This window comes from Lissotriton helveticus, chromosome 12 (assembly GCF_964261635.1).
Source record: "Lissotriton helveticus chromosome 12, aLisHel1.1, whole genome shotgun sequence".
Taxonomy (NCBI): domain Eukaryota; kingdom Metazoa; phylum Chordata; class Amphibia; order Caudata; family Salamandridae; genus Lissotriton; species Lissotriton helveticus.
Genome location: NC_136073.1, coordinates 619,484,903 through 619,505,754, shown reverse-complemented (window position 1 = coordinate 619,505,754; position 20,852 = coordinate 619,484,903). Strand labels below are relative to the sequence as shown.

General features: G+C 41.8%; 1 protein-coding gene and 1 long non-coding RNA gene across 2 annotated transcripts in view; one reads left to right on the top strand and one right to left on the bottom strand.

Annotated features, from left to right (window-relative positions):
- LOC144797806 (uncharacterized) overlaps window positions 1-11,319 on the top strand; it is a 96,174-nt gene extending 84,855 nt beyond the window's left edge. Inside the window, exon 3 of the long non-coding RNA XR_013603466.1 lies at window positions 11,163-11,319. This is a non-coding gene — a long non-coding RNA (uncharacterized LOC144797806). The remainder of the gene's footprint in view (window positions 1-11,162) is intronic.
- Window positions 1-20,852, bottom strand: part of LOC144797805 (SLAM family member 7-like) — a 153,573-nt gene that overhangs the window by 72,401 nt on the left and 60,320 nt on the right. Inside the window, exon 2 of the mRNA XM_078668594.1 lies at window positions 12,242-12,565. Coding sequence (XP_078524720.1) covers window positions 12,242-12,565 — 324 coding nt within the window. The remainder of the gene's footprint in view (window positions 1-12,241; window positions 12,566-20,852) is intronic.

Below are 20,852 nucleotides of genomic sequence, written 5' to 3'. Positions count from 1 at the left end.
ATTGCCGCCATAGAAAGGCATTTTTTTAAAAACATCGTAATATGGCTGGCGGTGTCTGGCAGACACCGCCACCATAGAAACCCTATTCCGCCCCGGTCGCAAGGCGACCGGGGCGGAATAGTGGCGGACGGTCTTTCCGTCCACCGTGGACCCCCCAGCCATACTAATATGGCGGGGGTCATTCTGGGATGGATGGTGGGCGGATCGTCCCCGCCAGGCCGGCGGTGGCTACCGCCGGCCTGGCGGGGGTGATCCGCCCGCCATCCTAATGGGCCCCTTTGTGTCTAAAATTTCAGGAGTCATGATGGCATGGTACTTTTTCACAAAGGCACAACTACCACATGGTAAACATACTGTCATGAAAGAAGAACATCCTAAACTGACTATAGAAAACAGCCGTAATCAATTTTTTCATGAAGACACCTGGGGTCTTGTGTGTCCAGACCCCTAATCCAATATACCTCCCTTTGGAGTAAGGATCTCGTAAGATCCTTCCCCAAGTGGGGTTCAACTTTCTCAATGGCCTGGAATTTGAATTGAGCTTTAATATGCCTAGCTTTTTCCCAATGAATGGTGAGACTACTTGATTGATTATGGGTTCTTATTGTGCTCTTATCTTATTTATTTAATTTTTTATTTAAAGAGTTTTATATAGCGCTGGCTAGACCCGGTGGTATCAGAGCGCTTTACATGAGAATCAACAATGTAACAGAAAAGTTAAACAATTACACAAATAAATCCCAAAAAAAGAATACCACTAGGAGAGGGGAGAAAGGAGAGAGAGGGGTAGTGGAGGGGGCAGGGGAGGTGAGAAAGGGAGGATAAGGGAAGAGACAATACGGAGAAAAGCAGACTATCTAAGGACCGTCAGGGTAGGTGAAGACCAAGGAGGGAATCCACGGCCCATCGCACCTATAGCTAAACCAGGTAGCCCCATCAGGCATCAGACAAAAAAGTTCAGTCTCAATACATTGAGAGAGGGGAGAAGGAGAGACATAAAAAGAGGGAGCTTCCGCCGGCCCGGAGGATGCGGAAAATCCTCCATCATAATGTGCCCCTCAGTCTGGTCGCACACAAAACAAAAAAATAAAACAAGAAATAGGGATGCTGGAAACTAACATCAAAAATTTGGAGTTATTAATAGAAGCTGAGGCAGACTCCGAAAAAAAAGGAAGTTGGAAGTAGATAAGAGGATTCAAGAGGAAACGTTAACGGGAGTATTAGAGAGCAAGGTCCGAGAGAGAAGGGAAGTAAGCAAATTAGCTCACTATGAGTATGGGGAGGGGTGCAGCAAGCTGCTGGGTTGGAAAACAAAGACGGACGCCAGTAGAAATAAGATAGTTAACATTCACCCGCAAGATGGCACAGACCCAAGCTCAGAAGAAGCTGTAATAATGAAAGAATTTGTAGATTTTTTCTCAACTCTATACACTAAAGATACTATTCCATCAAGTGAGGATTTAACAGCTAGATTCATCAAAGTCCCATTTGGCGAGTCTGTAATAGCGATTCATAAGGAATCGCTATTAAGGACTAGCAAAACGGGATTCATGTAGGAATTGCAAAAAATATTGCGATTCCTACATCTTCCTTATTTGCGATTAGCAAATTGCTAATCGCAAATAAGGATGCGATTTCAAGGGTGCAGGGGTGTCCAAAGGGCACCCTGTAGCACCCCTGAAATGCAAATGTACACATGTGTTGCGCACACACATGTCCAAAGGACATGTGTGTGTGTAACATGCAACTTAGAAAAATGCACTGAAGTGCATTTTTCTATGTTTTCGCTATTTGCCACGAAGTTACAATTCATGGTAAATAGCGGCCAAAAATTGCGAATTCGCAAATTAAAATTGGTTAATGAATTGCATTTAAGGAATCTCAAATAGAGATTCCTTAAATGCAAGGCCTCGCAAATATGCGATTTCGCAATTAGCGATTTTTGCATTTGGGATGATGAATCCCAAATGCAAAAATTGCACTCGCAAAGGGCCAGATTCTCAGAATCTGGCTCTGTGCGAGCCGATTTTTCTTTCATGAATCTACCTGTAAATGAGTACCTTGAAAATCTGGAACTCCCAGAGTTAACGAGTATGGAAAAAGAGGAGCTGAACTCCTTAATTACCAAAGAAGAGGTAGAAGAAGCGTTGAAAGGCCAAAAGACAGGTAAAGCAGCAGGGCCGGACGCTCTTCCAAATGAATTATATATCAAACTAAGTGAGGTCTTGGCTCTCCCAGTCACAAACCTGTTAAACAAAATTTACTTAGAGAAGGGGAGACTTCCTAACTCTTGGAATGACGCTACGATAAGCATCTTGTTAAAACCTGGTAAATACCCTGCAAAATGTGAATCTTATCTCCCCATAAGCCTACTTAATTGTGATTATACAATCTTCACACAAATTCTAGAAAAAAGACTAGGGGAAATTGCAGGAAATTTGATAAAAGAAGATCAGAAAGGGTTCGTAAGGGGCAGGCAATTGCAAGATCTAACACAGGAGCTTATTGGGTCAATAGACATAGTGGTAAGTGAAAAAACACCTCTGACTATAATAACACTGGACGCGGCCAAAGCGTTTGATAGAGTGAATTGGGCATTCCTGAATGAAACACTAAAAAAATATAATTTGGGAGAAAACTTTCAGGGAGCAATTAAAGAACTTTATCGAGCAGCGAAAGCCAAGGTCCTAATAAATGGGAATTTAACGGAGAACATATATATTAATAGAGGGACTCGACAGGGATGTCCCTTATCCCAGCTTCTTTTTACTTTATATATTGAGCCTCTGGCAAACAGGCTCAGATCTCATACCGAAATAACTTCTTTTAAACATCAAGGATGGGAAATAAAAATAGCTTTGTATGCATATGATCTGATGGGTGCACAGACATAATATCGACTCCAAAATATCGTTTGGACAGAATATCGAGTCAAAAATATCGTTTGGACAAAATATCGACAGGACAGAATATAGACAGCCAAAATATCGTTTTTAAGGTAAGTGAAGTAATATCGACTGTAAATAATATAGAAAGTGAAAATATGTAAGTATATAATATAGATAGTAACAAAATTCGTTTTTATTTTTAGGGTTCAGGGTCAGTTTTGGGTTTTTGGGTAAAGGGGTATTTTTAGGGTTCAGGGTCAGTTTTGGGTTTTTGGTTAAAGGGGTATTTTTAGGGTTCAGGGTCAGTTTTCAGTTTTTGGGTAAAGGGGTATTTTTAGGGTTCAGGGTCAGTTTTCAGTTTTTGGGTAAAGGGGTATTTTTAGGGTTTAGGGTCAGTTTTCAGTTTTTGGGTAAAGGGGTATTTTTAGGGTTCAGGGTCAGTTTTGGGTTTTTGGGTAAAGGGGTATTTTTAGGGTTCAGGGTCAGTTTTCAGTTTTTGGGTATTATTTTATTATATTTTGTTACTATATATATATGTTTTAATAAATATGAAATAAAAAAATATTTATTTAACTTTCATTAATTATTGAATTATTATAAGTTAATTTAAGTAATTTTAAGTATATTTTAGTAATTAATTATTATTTTAATTTAATTTAACACTGTTTTTAGTAAATACGATATTTTTTACAACTATATTTTTGTAAACGATATTTTTAACTCGATATTTTTGTACTTACCTGTTTGTAGATAGAAACTCGATATTTTGACTGTCGATATTTTGTCAACGATATTTTTGATGGTCGATATTCTGTCCCTCGATATTATTTCAGTGATCCATTCTGATGATCTTTACTGACAATTATGTAGGATCCATCAAAGCGATAGAAGACACCTTAGAAAAATTTGGGAGGGTATCCGGTTATCAAACTAATCAATCAAAAACGGAGATTATGAACTGGAATACCCAGGTAAATAATAGCTATACCAGGGAGAAAATTAGATACTTAGGAATAGATCTGTTTAAAAATCTAGATAAGATAACCAAAACAAACCTGGATAGGATAACCGCTGGAGAAGTGCGGCTCAATGGTTAGAGCGGCAGACCCTGATGCAGAGGTCTAGCCCGGGACCAGGGTTCAATTCCCCGCCTCGGCGGGTCTTGGGCTCAAAATTCCACGGACCTGATAATTCTCGCCTCAGTGCCTATTCCAATCATGGAGTCCCACTCTGCAACTCTGGGCAATAGCTTGCTTAATCTCCACAATGGCCCCCACAATGCTAAGGATGCCAGGCCTCCACCTTGGGGGTGCCCAGGAGTGGACACCTCACAGGGAAAGCCAGGATGGGTTCCACAGCGGTATTCGTACAAGCGCCTTGAGACCCTTGCGGGTGAATAGTGCGCTATACAACTATCAATTTACATTTACATTTACAGCTGAAGTGAGAAAACTATTAAAAGCATGGGGAGGCCTCCCTCTGACCTTTCTCAGTAGATCTAATATAATCAAAATGTCTATTCTACCAAAATTTACATTTATATTTAGTGCAATACCATTAGAATTCAAGAGGGAAACCCTGAAGAAAATACAAGGAGAACTAGCAAGCTTTATTTAGGCGTCCAAAAGTACACGAATAGCCTGGGGGAAACTGAGAAGAGGAAAAGCAGAAGGAGGAATTGCTAGTCCTGATCTATTGGAGTATTATAGGGCCTTTCAATTCAAGCATATGAGGATCCTACTGAGTAACCATGATCTGTACCCGGAACACCTTAAAGCGATGATTGGAAATACTGGTCACTTCCTGTATAAATTTGGTCACCCAAAGTACTTTAAAAAAGTGAAACTGAAGACTTTGAGATCAGCAGCAAAACTTTGGTATCAGATAAGGAGTATTCTGAATATACCATATTATAGTGAGGTTGCGCCAATATGGGACTCACCAGGAACCCCAGAATGTCTCAAAGATAAGTTGGCAAAACCACTGAAAACATCAGGTTTCCAAGTATGGGGACAATTAATGGTCGATAACACCATAGTAGACTGGGAAACTCTGTCTATAAATACAAACGCATCCCTCTCAAAATTTAAATTCTATCAGCTCACTAGTTGGGGAAAAACATTGAAGGAGAAAAACTGCTGAAACAAGATCATAGAAACAACCATGATAAAGAATTCCCCGATGAAAAAAGAAATAGCATTCTGGTACTGGGCATTTATCACGGCTGGGGAGGAGGACTTCCTGATTCCAGAAGCGACCTGGGGGAAAGATCTGCCTTCGCTGGATCTCCAAAATCTGTGGCAAGTATCCATGAAAAAATGCTGGTCCATTGTGAAATCTGCTACCCTAAGGAGAAATCATCTCTTTACCACCCATAGAGCCTACTGGACTCCGAAGCGACTATCAAAATTTGGTGGACCAAACAGGAAAGCGTGTCCCAAATGTGGTTTATTGATGGCAGATGATGTGCACATGTTTTGGCAGTGCCCCCAGCTTGATGGCTTCTGGCAGGAAGTGAGTAAAATCATAGAAACGGTACTGAGAAGACCAATTAAAGTAAGTATGGATCTTGTCATTTTTGGGGTCAACAGGCAAGAGGGGGCAACAAATTTAACAAAAAAGGAAGAGAATCTCCTGTTTATGTTGATCTTGCTTGCACGCAGGGAACTTTGTATTATGTGGATAAGACCAGTTCCCCTCACACACTTGGAATGGGTGCTTCTATAAATAGAATAAATAAGTGGGACAGAAAAGTTAAACCCAGCAGGAAGTATAACTATTGGGAGATTTGGGAGGACTCCCAGTTTGCAAATTAAAAACCAGTTACTTAGTACACAATCATGCTATGGCCCATATAATTCCAATGGTTATGCAATGGCAATAAATATACAAGCAAAACACTTGTGTGAGTGGCCAGGGAGGTCAGCTCCCCCAGTTTGAGTAAGATTTATTGAAAGTGTTAAGGACATAAGGGGACCCTACTCTGAAAACCCGCATAGGGAGACTACCCGAATCCAGGGTTGTGAAGGAACAGAAAACAGAGAAGCGGGTCCCTGATAACTCCAAATACACACTATTGCAGAATGAGGAAAAAAAAAAAAAAGGCCGACTGGGTAGGTGACGACCGAGGAGGGAGTCCACGGCCCATCTCCCCTATAGCTAAACCAGTTAGCTCCATCGGGCATCAGACAAAATAGCTAGCTCTCAAATGACACGGGAAATTCGCAGGTAAACAGGCTGGGGGACTAGGGCCAGGACAGGTAAGGGCAGAAATGAGTAGCAGGAAAGTGGAGAGGAGTAGAGCGGGGAGGGGTAGGGGGTAGGTAGTTCAGTAAAAGTTACATGGTTAGAAACAGTTACTGGAGCATGGTGATGCATACTCAAAAAAAAGACAAGCAAATAGCAATGTTACAAAGGTACATGATACAAGACAAATGTGGAATTGCACATTGTGCACATCATATGGATGAAGTCTGTCCCCAAGGCGCCTTAGAGCGCTGATGCTCCCGCAGCCGGCCCCGCAGTCTTGCCTACATATGAGTCCACTTGGGCATTTAATACAATAAATGAGATTCTGTGAATTGCAATCGGTGGAATTATATAATTTGATGGATTCGCCAGTGTGTGGATGTTGCAACGTATTTCCAAGAATGACATTATTACAGTGTACGCAGTTCATACACTTCGTTGTTCCACGAAATTCCTGATGGGTACATATTCTGGGACTCATCATTACCAGTTCTTTTAAGTTTTTAGATCTTTGGTAGGCATGTAACGGTTTGTGTTAAAAAATTCCATTAAAATCAGTTTTGTATTGTAATAATTCCCAATGGCGATTGGTGATAGGTTTGATTTATTGAAAGTGTTAAGGACGTACGGGGACCCTACTCTGAAAACCCGCATAGGGAGACTCCTCGAATCCAGGGTTGTGAAGGAACAGAAAACAGAGAAGCGGGTCCCTGATAACTCCAAATACACACTATTGCAGAATGAGGAAAAAAAAAAAAAAGGCCGACTGGGTAGGTGACGACCGAGGAGGGAGTCCATGGCCCATCTCCCCTATAGCTAAACCAGGTAGCTCCATCGGGCATCAGACAAAATAGCTAGCTCTCAAATGACACGGGAAAATCGCAGGTAAACAGGGTGGGGGACTAGGGCCAGGACAGGTAAGAGCAGAAATCAGTAGCAGGAAAGTGGAGAAGAGTGGAGCGGGGAGGGGTAGGGGGTAGGTAGTTCAGTAAAAGTTATATGGTTAGAAACAGTTACTGGAGCATGGTGATGCATACTAAAAAAAAAAAGACCAGTAAATAGCAATGTTACAAAGGTACATGATACAAGACAAATGTGGAATTGCACATTGTGCACATCATATGGTTGAAGTCTGTCCCCAAGGCGCCTTAGAGCACTGATGCTCCCGCAGCCGGCCCCGCAGTCTTGCCTACATATGAGTCCACTTGGGCATTTAATACAATAAATGAGATTCTGTGAATTGCAATCGGTGGAATTATATAATTTGATGGATTCGCCAGTGTGTGGATGTTGCAACGTATTTCCAAGAATGACATTATTACAGTGTACGCAGTTCATACACTTCGTTGTTCCACGAAATTCCTGATGGGTACATATTCTGGGACTCATCATTAACAGTTCTTTTAAGTTTTTAGATCTTTGGTAGGCATGTAAAGGTTTGTGTTCAAAAATTCCATTAAAATCAGTTTTGTATTGTATTAATTCCCAATGGCGATTGGTTATAGTTTTGATTTTCCTTGAACTGGTTGAAAATTTTGAAACCAATACTTGACTGGCATCTGAAGATTTAGGTTGTTTCTGCAGTAGTTTACTTTGTGTAAAATGAGACATTTTTCAGCTGCATGTTCCAAAATCTCTTCAGGATAACCTCTCGCTCTGTATTTGTGTCATTGGATTGCAAGTTGTTTGTTAGTAGAGTCAGTATCGGAACAAATCCGTTTGATATGCAAAAATTGCGAATATGGAAGTTTCTGTAGCGTTGTTTCTATCTGTCTCTTTCCTAAAGATTTCCGTTTGAATGTTGAAATCTTTAAGTGAAATGTGTACGTCAAGTAATGCGATTGAAGTTTCGCTGTTGTTATGCGTGAACTGGATATGTTCATTATGAGAATTAGGTTTACATCATCTGTTCTCTAACTCTTCTTGGCTGCTGGTCCACATTATAAAAATGTAATCGATGAATCTACAGTTCAGTAGAAGATTTTCTTTCCAATCTTGATTGTTTAATACAAATCAGCTTCAAATTTAGCCATAAATGTATTCACGTATGTGGGGGTCCCCGCAAAGCCCATCGAAGTGCTCATCTACTGAAGAAAAAAGTGTTCCTCCCATTGAAAATAACTATTATGTAAGCAAAAGTGCAATAATTCCAACAAAAACACTTTATGTCCCTTCAAAGTTGGTTAACTCAATAGTGCTCACTCCACCGCTTCCATACCTCCTTCATGGGGGATCAAAGTATATAACGATTTGACATCTAGTGTACATAGTAGAGTCTTGCAATCAATTTTAACATGTTGTAGTTCTAATAAAAAATCTGTAGTATCCTTCACATACGTGGACCAATTTTGTACAAATGCTTGGAGAAGAAAATCTAAGTGCCGACTAAGAGGCTCAAAAATTGTACCACATCCAGCGACGATTGGTCTTAACGGGGGATTCAAAAGACCTTTGTGAATCTTTGGTAACATGAATAGCCTAGGTCTTTTTGGGTTAGTAACAGTCAGATATGATTTTGTGGAAGAAGTATTCCATCCCATCTCCAAAGCTTTTGTCAAAATACTTTCCGATGGAAGTTCCCCGAGCGGTCCGTTAGTATGCTTGCGCAACGTACAACACATTCGGTTCCCCTGGTTGTCCCCTCAGCGCTTCCCACTGTCTTCTCGCCGCCTCCAGCAAGTCCCCCACTGCGGTGGGGCGGGAAGGATGTCCGTCTGTGTGGCCCACAGAGTGCTCGTAGTGCCTCAGCGCCGTCGAGGTGGCCAGGAGTGTCGTGGGGACCGTTTATTGCACCAGGATGAGGCAGTCGTCAGTGCATTCGCACGAGGCCTGCTGTAATTGTCTTTCAGGCCCTTCTGACACTGTGCGGTGCCCTCCTTCCCTCCGTGCTCTATCGTAGACCCCTGTGTCCTCGGGTATCGCGGCAGCCCCTCTGACTGTCAGCGAGGGGGGTGTCTTTAATGTCCCTTAGGTGCAGCGTGTCTATCGAGTTAGTTCAGTCTGTTGTCGATATTCATTGTTGTAGTAAACACGGTGCTCGATAATAATCATTGTCGGTGGTACTTCCGCTATTTTCTCAAAGTCCACTTTCTCTGTTTATGGATCTCATGTGAAATATGAAGTCAGCGCGTGTAGATATATGGAACGTACGGAGGTTTTACTTTCATCGTCTGTTTGAGTAGATCGACTCGGTTTGATTATGGAGCATGTTAAAGTCGGACAACGGTAAGCGTCGCTTCTGATTAAGAATGGTTTACCGTATCATTGATAGCCGGGAGAGAATATCACGAGCTGATATGTTTTGGTTTCTCAACAGTTCGTAACCGTATGTTATGTTAATTAAAATTTATAAAGCGCGCATACGCCCAAGGGCTTCTTGGTGCTGGAAAGAGATTAAAAACAACATAACAAGGGGTAAATCAACAGAAGTCTCTATTTCAAGTATGCCTGTTTGAAGAGGTGAGTCTTAAATGCCTTTCGAAAGTCAAGAAGGTCCTTGCTCTGTCTGAGAGCTAGCGGCAGGGAGTTCCACAAGGTGGCTGCTAAAAAGTGAAAACTACTGCCTCCCTGTCGTTTTTTCTTAAAGCGTGGTACCTCAAGTAGGCCTTTATGTGCTGATCTCAGGCTACGTGAGGGAACATACCTTCCGATCAACTGCCTGATAAAAAGGGGACCCTTGTCTTGCAGTGCCTTGAAGATAATGCACCCTGCTTTAAATTCGGCTCTTTGGGCCACAGGCAACCAATGCAGGGTCTCTAAGCCTGATTTGATCGATTCCCATTTAGGTACATTGCAGATCAGTCTGGCGGCCTGATTCTGCAGGTACTGCAATCTTCTAAGTTGGCCTACAGGTAGGCCAAGATAGAGACTGTTTGAGAAATCGATATGGGATAGGACTAGGGCCATGACTACCTGAATTAGAGCGGTGTGGGTAAGGAAATGTGCGATTTTCCAAATTTTCCTCAGTTGGAAAAATCCAGAAGAAACCACGGTTCCAATCTGGGATTTTAAAGTAAGGTCCTCATTGATGGTAACCCCCAAGCTTTTTACAGTTTGAGATTTCTTTGGGGGGAGACCCAAATAAGCAGGCCAAAAATTAGGGCTCCAGCTGATTTCGCTCTTACCGGGCAGAATCAACTCAGTTTTCCCCGGATTTAACTTGAGATGATTTAAGGACATCCAACTCTGGATGAGGGTCATGGTGGCCTGAAAATCCTCCACAGCATTTGAAGAGTTGAGTACGAAGACTAACTGCAAGTCATCTGCATAGTTGTATACAGTGACTTTGTGTTTTCTCAAAACAAAAAGAAGGGGCCGCATATACAAATTAAATAATAAGGGAGACAACGATGAGCCTTGGGGGACCCCACAAAAGGAATTGGTTTTAGCAGCAGAAAAGGAGCCTAGGCAGACAGCTTGGGTGCGTTCAGATATGAACAATTTTAGCCAGGCCAAGGCAGAGTCTCTAAGACCTGCCTGCTCGACACGGTTGACCAGAATGGAGTAGTCAACCGTGTCGAAAGCCGCAGACAGGTGCTGAGTAGATTGAAGTTTATGCGGATTATTGACGCTTTGACAGGTGTTTTTGCTATGAAGACCATTACTCAGAGTTGAACAGCGCTGGTGTTTACTTTCTAATTATATGCTTGTATTTCTTTTGACTGCACAGATCGAGAATTGAAGATTGAAGTGTGTGTTTATGTTTACCATGGATTAAACGTGGTGTTCACGAACTGGACATTGAAATACATTTTATAGGAATGGTTGTTAGGAGGTGATTTATTGTTCTTTCTAGTGCACATTTTTTCTTCTATCTTTCTTCTTTTCATTCGTTTATTTTGATTTGAGCAAATTCAGTCATGGTATGTTCAGAGCATGGAACAGCCCTATCTAGTGAGTAAAGCCCTTGATGTGTTTTGTAAATAATCATAGTATATTGTTTTTTTGATAACCATGTAAACCTTATACTTCCTTGTATAAAAAGTGTTTTGCACTGTATTCATTCAATGTTTTCGTATTTTTCAGATTGAATCCCCTGAGGAAGGGCTCACAGACGGAAATGCATTTTGCACTGTACAAACAATGAGAAAATGATGGACATTGTATAAAACAACATTGTACATGCTGTCTGTTCAATATGAAAATTCGAATATTTGAACATTAAATGGATTTTGAACCATGATTTAGAAAATTGATGGTATAATTTCTTAGTTTAGAGTGGGAAATGTATAGTTTTGTTTAAGTCTGTATAATGTTTTAAATGTACGATTGCAGCAGCATTAGCTACTGAGGACAGTGTTCAGGTCGAACTGACCTGAGATAAGCTGCATGGTACATGGGCGTTCCCATACAACCACCCATGCCTTTTGATGCAAAATCATATTTACATATATTTGTAAACATGGTTTTGGACAAAATGTAACACCCCTTCTATGGAGGCGCTAACAGGAAAAATGCTTTTATTTCTCCATGCTTTTCCGACTTTCCATGCGGGCTGCACTGTGCAGCACGTATGCAAAGTGGGAAAAGCTTTGAATCATGACTAGCATAGGATTTTGTATAGGAAGGGTACCCTTCCTGTACAAAACCTATGCTACACTCATGCACACACCCGAGTGCTGCGGCGCTAAGGTGTGTGCATGGCGCACGGCAGCCGAAATCAGCGCCAGCGCAAGGGAAAGCGGAGGATAGAGCCATATCTTTACAAATATGGCGCTCTCCTGCTCCCTCCCTGTCGAGGAACATGGCGCAGCCTCGCAGGCAGCTGTGCTGCGCCGCACGACTTTTTAAAAAATCTCCCCCATGTCTAGCTGGTGAATTGAAAGTTCTGCCCCGCGATGCTGATCTGATCCGAGGAAAGTACTCAAAGTGAAACTTGGTAATCACTTCCAATGTTTGACTCTCCAAATGACTTAAACTTCTGAATGCTTGCATGAATTCTCTCTAATTTGTCAATGAAAATCATGTCCTGTAAACACACAAGTGGTGTGGATATGACTGCAAGTCAATCATTTTTGTCCATTGTATATTTACATTTACAACTGTTCTACTTTTTGACAAAATGCATAGAGATCATAAACGATGTTCACACAAAGAGCACTTACTGAAAACGTGTAATTGAAACTCCTTTTGAATTGGTGAAGAATCTGTGTATATCTTAACGCTGTAGGATCCGGAGTCTTCCTGCTTAAGACCATGGATCTGCAATGAGTAGCTACCTGGAGGTACACTCAGTCGCTCTTTGTAGTGCTTGTTTGGCATTTTGGGGGGCTCATCAGGCTTCAGGATAGCTAAGATTGTCTTGGATTGCACAACACTCCATAGGACACTGTTGATGTGAACTTCTTTGGAAATCTCTATAGGAAAGGTCACCGATTCATCTGCAACTTTAATAAGTTCCATTGGGAATTCATTTTCTTGAGCAGAAACTGAGGAAAGCATAAATAATTATTATTGGTTAATTTCTTCTCTGTCTGTTTTTCTTTGACCATACAATCAGTTACCTTATACATCTATCTATTCTGTCAAATGATAAAAATCCCCTTATCTGAAAATACTGCAAGGTGTATTTAAATAGATTAATATGTTTCAACCATAGGGTCTCATTCTTGCAATAATACTTTACCTAACAGATACAATTTTTGCCTGATGTGGCATTTACAAAGAGCTGTATTATTGCATTATTCCGAATTCTGCACTTCAGAAGGGGATCTAATGCATTAATAGCACATGCTTTCCACCCGCTCTGAGGTGAAAAACTCGGAAAGTTGGGGTTTGCCCTGCACATGTTTCACCAAGTTGATTCCTTCTCAAAATTTTGAGGAAAAGCAGCAGGGTGCAGTTACTACTACAAATGCTGGTATCCGGGTTGTAATGAGGACCATAATGTGAACACTTTATCTGACAAGTTCTTGCTAACTTTTTCATTCTTCATTATCATTCAAATTGTTTGTTTGATCCATTACAATAAAGATAATCTTCACAAACTATGATCATTAATATTTATAAGATGCTTTTAATACATTACTAACCAGTATACAAGCCAAAAACAATTAATAACCATTAATATAAATTACATAGCTACTATTGCATTATGGTTTTATTGTAGCATTTATAGAGCACTTTAAACATGTGGAAAGCCTACGAAGAGCACCAATGTGTATCGAGACCCCGGTGATCTTTCAGAAAGTCAGATTGGAATGTTGTGTAGTGTGTTTTACGAGGGAGTGTCTGGTGGGATATATGAGGTTCATAGATGTTTTCCAGCATGGTGTGGATAGCGTGATGCTGTGCGTAAACATGACGTTTTGCGGAGCAGTGTGAGAACATTGGAAGCTTCTTACTTACCAAACCCTGCACCTTACCTACAAAGTTGTGTCCGATGTGATTACGCTGATGGATAGAGATACATCTCTAGTGCTCTCTCCATATGATTGTCCATTGGTCTTAGTCTAGCAAGAATTGAGTTCCAGTGCTTGGATGTCTGATTAGAGAATGATGAATCTGCCCAATCACAATCTTTCAAAAGTGGGTGGTACAAGAATACCATTGTCAGGTTGTCATCTGACATGAATATCGAGTCCCAAATACCATTTAAAAAATATTGCCTAACTGCTGTAGGTAATAGAATATTTACACACAAGAGGTCAATATCTTTGTATATTTTTATATATTTAGGGCATGGTATCTATATCAGACATTTCTGGCAATTATATCGTGACATATAACAGTCAGAAGAAGAGCAGTCCTAGATACCAGGAGTCTTACTGGACAATAAATGTGAAGTTTTTATTTGAGGAAAGCTGATCTGGTTCCATGTATTATCTGAGGTACTTGCACACTGCATAAAGGTGATATATATTACGAAACTGACAGCCAGTGTAATGATCTTAGGGCCAGATGAATGAACACATTTTCCCATAGACACAGAATGAGTAGAACTGTTTGATACATCTGGCCCTAAGTGCTGGTGAGATGCAGAATCCTTTACCATAATGCTACATCTCATGAATTACTATGTAATATCCTGGTTATTATGTTTTACATGCTTTCCACTCCTCCATCTGTAGAACACTCTAGAGTTGATGTCACTAAGAATGTTGGTGTATGAAGCAGACAGTTAGAGAAGGGCTGAGCTCCACGCTGAATGTGATATTTCATGAGGATTTATTCAGGTTAGTTACAGGATTGAGGTACAGAAGTAATTAGCCCCACCAGGAGCAGCCAGCAAGGCGCTCAGCCCTTCTCCAACTGTCTCCTTTATACACCAACATTCTTAGTGATGCTTTCTTTCTCTCTACTTTTGCTTTGTTTCTCTCTATTACTCTCCTCTCTATTTCTGGTTACTAGCTTATACACCTGAATATATTTTCTCCTCTTTTGTTTTCCTTTGGAAGAAAGGAGGATATGTAATATCCTGGTCATTATGTTTTACATGCTTTCCACTCATCCATCTGTAGAACACTCTAGAGTTGATGTCACTTAGAATGTTGGTGTATGAAGCAGACAGTTGGAGAAGGGCTGAGCGCCTTGCTGGCTGCTCCTGGTGGGGCTAATTACTTCTGTACTTCAATCCTGTAACTAACCTGAATAAATCCTCATGAAACATCACAATCAGCGTGGACTTGATTACTACATACTGTTACCAAACAGGAGAAGTTGAGAGCCCTAGACTTCAGATAGATTTTCTTTAAAGCAAATACATATCGGAATATGAGGCACCAACTAATACCTGAGGCTCCAAATGTGCTAGTAAGCAAGATTGACTTGAATAAGGAAATAAGAGCTGTGATGGATTTTCAAGTGCATAAATGCCACACATAAGGGAATATGAAACATGGCGGCTGGGAGTGAGGTATGTATTCCAGAGGCGTAAGCTCCTGAGCCCAGTTACTGTTAATACCTGTGCACCACCTAGTCAGTCACTTTACGGCTGGACTTTGCCTGCCCCTGAAGGTTTTATTGTTGATGTCAGCAGCTTTTTCCTGGCAGCTGAGGGGACTGGTTTCCACCTATCATATACTGCCCCATCTGCATTCTCCTGTTATCACTGATGGCTGGTGGTGGTTCTTTGTCTTTCATCTCACCACAGTCCTTCTGTGTCTTTCCCCTTGCTCGGCTAGATACCAGTTGGTTCTTGTCTTAGCACTACTGCTTCTCATTGCTTACCATAGGAATGGATTCCATCTGGATTGTTTTCTTGCTGCCTGCCCCCTAGCTTTCATGCTGGGTGGTGAGGCACTCTAGTTGAGGCCGTCTCAACTCAATTGCCAGTGCTCTCGGATAGCGATCTCTATGCTGGTGCTACCGCTGATGGTCTGTTGTGTTAAACCTGTGTGCTTCTCTCCTGCTTTTCTTCCTCACCTCAAGCATGTTGAAGGGAGTTGAGAATAGGGATATCTTGACCGTCCTTTAAAAGTCCTTAAAGACAATTGAGAGAAACTCACTGCAGTCCATTAGGAGGGATCTTTGGCCTTGGAGAATCAGCAGGGTCAGCAGTTTCTTCATGCTACACCCAAATTGGACTCGGATCCCTTACACTCCCTCATCCATGACATTCACCAATTCTGCCATACCAAGAGCCAGGATTGCCTCTCATACTAGACAGTCTGCATTAGGCCCTCGGTGAACATGATTGAGTCTAGGAAAAGGGCAACCAACAAGAGGATGCTCTTCCAAGCATGAAAGGAATCAAAGCAATTCTATCCAATAGACTTCAGCAAGTTACTCCATTACTTGAAAGTCACTTGTGGTAAGATCCAGGAGGTGAAATCAGCACCTCAGATTCCATATATGACTTACATGCTAAGAAAGTGAAATTATTTTCAACCATCAATTGGTCTAATCAATTCCAACCTTTGGTGATATTTCAAGGGTTGGTAGATCATAGTGAGGCAGAGGAGACACTTGGTAGAATTCTACATTGGCTATACGCTCTTGCCTTATTTCAGAGAAAGGCTTGCCTGCTGAATATACAGACACACAAGATGCATCTGGCATGACTTGCACCTACATCTCAAGTGCTACATCTACAAAAGCTATTTTTAAACCCATTTTAAGATAGATAAAGCTGATAAAAACACTCCAAGCCGAGTATACCCTAAAGATGGAGATCAATAACAAAGTTGATGCAATTGATGAATGATGGATTCACTTTATTGAGACATGCACCTCAACTGAATATCAAATGAGTGCTTGCAATCTGGGAGGACCATTTCCAAAATCAGCATTGTCTGAAGATCCTTCCTAGGAGATGTAAGGACTTTAAGGATAGGTCCAGATGTTCTCATTGACAGACCTTGGGGATTCCAGAGGCTGAGAATGCCCAAAAGCAGATGTGATTCCTTAGGTTACTTCTTTGTTGTAAAATATTTGGTGGTTAAGGAAATAGGCAATACCATATTTGTTTATCTCTATATTTCCTATACACATCATGCACCACATGCCCTGCCGATGGCATTGGAAGCCTCACACTATCGTAATACTTTTTCATGATGTCAGTAGAAATGATAAAATAATAATTAGTGACAGGAGAAATCCAGTATCATGGCTTAAGATGCAATTGTTTAATATTTATTTTTATGGAGTCAACCTGTGCTACTTGATTTCAATTTTTTGGGAAGCCAAGAATCGTCCTTGGTTGCAATCTCAAATACAATTTGTTCACCTGTTGTTTTGTTTTGGGATGTTCAAGATTTTTTTCTGATTTCCACAGTGAATTTATTAAACAAGTCCAAATAAAAAAAAATATACTAATAGATCTGAGACCTATTTTATCTGGCAAACTCCGATATCCAATTACAGCACGTGCCAGGTATCTTTAAGATGCTGTATAGCTTGCATGGGTTACAATTTCAGCTGTCTATCACTTAATTTACTTCACCCTTGACAAATGAATTCCTCTCTGAGCCACAAAGTGGTCTGATTCCCCCAGCAAGTCTCGGCAAGTTTCAATCATCTGAAGATGGATAGTTGTTAGAAATGGGGGTCTCTAGTTGGCAGAGGTATTCGCCTTGTCCAAGTAGGGACCCTTCCTTTTAGATTACACTTCTAAAATAACCCCTGCTCACCTGCTTGGTAGCTTGGCACGAGCAGTCAGGGTTATCTCAGAGGCAATGCGTAAAGCATTTGCAAATAACTCACAGCAATACAGTGTAAACAACACAAAAGGACACCACACCAGTTTTATAAAAATAGCCAATATTATCTGTGTAAAACAAGACCAAAACAATAAAAATCCAACATACAGTAATCAAGATACGAATGCGGCAAAAATAGACTTAAAGTAGACTTGAAGTTGATTTCTCCGTCTGGGGTTACCATGGCATCGTGAACAAACAAATCCAAACGGCATCGTGGGATAGATACGGTGTCAAGAAAACCCACAAAAGGTACCTTGGAAAGGCAGGGCATTGTGGACCTTGTGATGAGCTCCAAAGAGGCAGCGGCAGTCCCAGAAGTCAGCGCAAGGGTCGTCAGGCCCTTGAAGTCACACACATTGCAGATCGAATTCCATGAGGTTGAAGTCAGGAGCGCCTGCAGGCATCGGGCTGTGGTGCGAAGTGCAGCTTTGCGGCATGCGGTGCCCTCAGGTAACAGTGCAGGCAGTGACTTGGTGACAGTGTCCAGTGGGGTCAGTGAGACCACGACTGCAGTGCAAAGTAGGGTGGTGCTCGTCTTGGAGCTGGAAGGTCACAGTGTAAGCAGGGGCATGATTGTTGCTGAAGTGCTCAGCCGACAGATGATCTGGAGTTGATGGCTCGGGCGTCGGTAGACCAAGGCTACGGTGTAGAACAGGTGGTGCGTCAAGTGACTATGAGCGGTGCCCCCAGGCCACAGTGCAGGCAGCGGTGTCGATGTTGGTGTGGAGCTTCGCCGTTGGGGATACAAGGGCAGCGATGTGCAGTGAGGTGGTGCGGAGTGCGGTGCCCTCAGGTCATGGTGCAAGCAGCGGCTCAGTGGCTGCGGCTTTGAGACCAGGGTTGTGGTGCAAAGCGGGCGGTGCTCTCTGGGGTGCGGACAGATCTTGGAGCAGCAGCGGTGTTGTTCATGGTGTCTGGTTTCTTTTTCTTCTCTTACAGCACACACCACACAGTTCCCAGTGCTGGTAGCAGATGAACTTGAAGTCTTTGTTGTTCCTGAGACTTCTTGAAGACGGGGGCCAGCTCTACCTCAAGCACTTGGAGAAACTCAGGAAAATAAGTTACAGAAAGTCCAGTCCAGTCCTTTCACTGCCCAAGGGCGAAGCAGCCACTGCAGGCCATACCGCAAAGTAGTAGTTCCTGCTCCCAGTTTTCCAGCTCTTCTTCTTGGCAGGTTCCCTAGTCCAAACCAGTTCTAAAGTTCTGGTGTCAGGGACCCAATATTTATACTACTTTTTCCTTAGACGTTTTAGGCAGAAGGTCTTTGAGTTCAGTAGAAACCAGTTCTGTCCTCCCTGGTCCAGCTTCACTATAGGAGATGGAGACAGCATTATGCAGATCAGACACAACCTATTCATGTGCTAGTAAAAACTCCTCCCACCACTCTAACTGCAGAAAGGTCTAATCAGCCTGGCTATGAGTTACCCAGGAAAGGCCGAACAAACCTCAACCCTCCCCCTTGTGACTGTCTAGTGTAAACGCACATCCGCAGCTCATGTCACTCCAAAACCAGATGGTGAATATGAATCAAGGCAGAGGCACACAGGCTGCTTAAGTAAGAAAATGCGGTTGTCCTAAAAGTGGCATTTTCAAACACACAATTTAAAAACCACCTTTACGAAAAGATCTGTTATAAAATTCTGAGTTCAGAGAGCCTAAACTCCATTCTCCATCTTGTCCCAATGAAATGATACACTTGTAAGATGTTACAAGGCAGCTCCCATGTTAACCTATGGGACAGACAGCCTTTAAGTAGTGAAAAACGAAATACACAGTATTTCACTATCAGGACATGTAAACACATTATAACATGTCCCACCTTTCACATACACTGCACCCTGCCCATCGGGCCACCTTTAGCCTACCATAGGGGTGACTCACATGTAAGAAAAGGAAAGGTTAGGGCCTGGCAAGTGGGAGCACTTGCCAGGTCAACATGGCAGTAAAAAACACACACAGATACCACAGTGTCATGTCTGAGACACCTTTGTAAGGCTACTTGTGTGGGTGGCATAACCAGTGTTGCAGGCCCACTAGTAGCATTTGATTTACAGGCCCTAGGCACATACAGTGCACTGTACTAGGAACTTACTTGTAAATCAAATATGCCAACTATGGATAACCAATCATAAAACAATTTACAGGGAGAGCATATGAGCATATTCACTTTGGCACTGATTAGCAGTGATAAAGTGCCCAGAGTCCTAAAGTCAATGAAAAATGGGTCAAAAACAGGAATTGAAAAATTCTGGGGATAAACCAGCCAAAAATGCCAGGTTGAATAATACCTTAAGACTATTGGATGCTGTATGACCCCCACATGTGTTTATGTAACAGGGTCTGCCTTTTCGTCGCCTGGAAGCAGTACTGAAAATGCAATAATTAAAGGTGTTCTTAATGAAAACAATTAGAGTCACATAGTGTTATTATGAAAGTTATATATTAACAAAAGACACAATATTAATATGGCAATAACCAACAAATACACTTAATGTATCCTTCATCAGAGTTGGTGCTTAATCCGATTGATCAGTGACCTTTGCAAATGTACATGGTTAAGACATCTAAATCATTGACTTTTTGAGTGCAAGAGAGTGGACAGCAACAGCACAGAGGCGAACCCTGAAAGCAGATTATAAAGCATTCCACTATTTTGGAACTGGAGGGCAAAGGTGTAGCCTCAGGGCGTATATGTGGCGTGACACCCCCAAATAAATTCAATCTTGGCTTGGTGGTTGGGTCTGGGGCACCTGAGTCAGAACTGCTATGTGTCTTTTTTAATCATCCTGATTACAGTAAGTGGTTTTAACTTAAAATTTTTGGGGCTCAGGAATGTATAGCGACACCAGTTTACTAAAAAAGCAGGAAATCTGCACCCACAGCACTACTTCTTGGTTGTATGCAAATGTGCTACTTTTTAGAATTTAAAACATTGGCGGTAGTTAGTTTGGAAGGCTAAGCCAGTCTGAGGTTTATACGCATACTACTGGCAAACAAACACCCAAAATGTAATTGGACAAATGCTTTCAAATAGTCTCAGGGTAGCATTCCAAACCCTCTTTTTTTGCATAATGTGTCACTCTAGACAGAGGGCCTGATTTAGGGCCCGGCTGATGGAGTAAAAACATACAAGGTGGTGGAGGACTTTACTGCCTTTACGCCACCCGCCAAATTTAGAGATGTCCGCCAGCCCTAGAGACAGCTCTATACATTGGCAGGAACCACAATCATGGTGGGTCTTGTCAAGGTAGGCAAAGTTTAATGGACAGCTCCGTCAAACGTGATGGCTGGCCATTAAACTTTTCCTACATTGACAGGAACTGCCATGATGGCAGTTCCTGTCAATGTAGGAAAAGTTTAGTGGACCGATATCTCAAGGAGGATGGCTGCCCATATAAGTTTTCCAAATTTATTTTATTTTTCACAAAGAAACTCCCAAAGCAGGAGTTTGTTTTAGACAAGTAAACAAACTAATGATCCCTACACAACTGGAGTTTCTACCATGGTATGATGGTAATTTTGCTTTTTTTTACTGTCCCTCACTGCCAATACATTCCTGGCGGTAAGGGTCAGT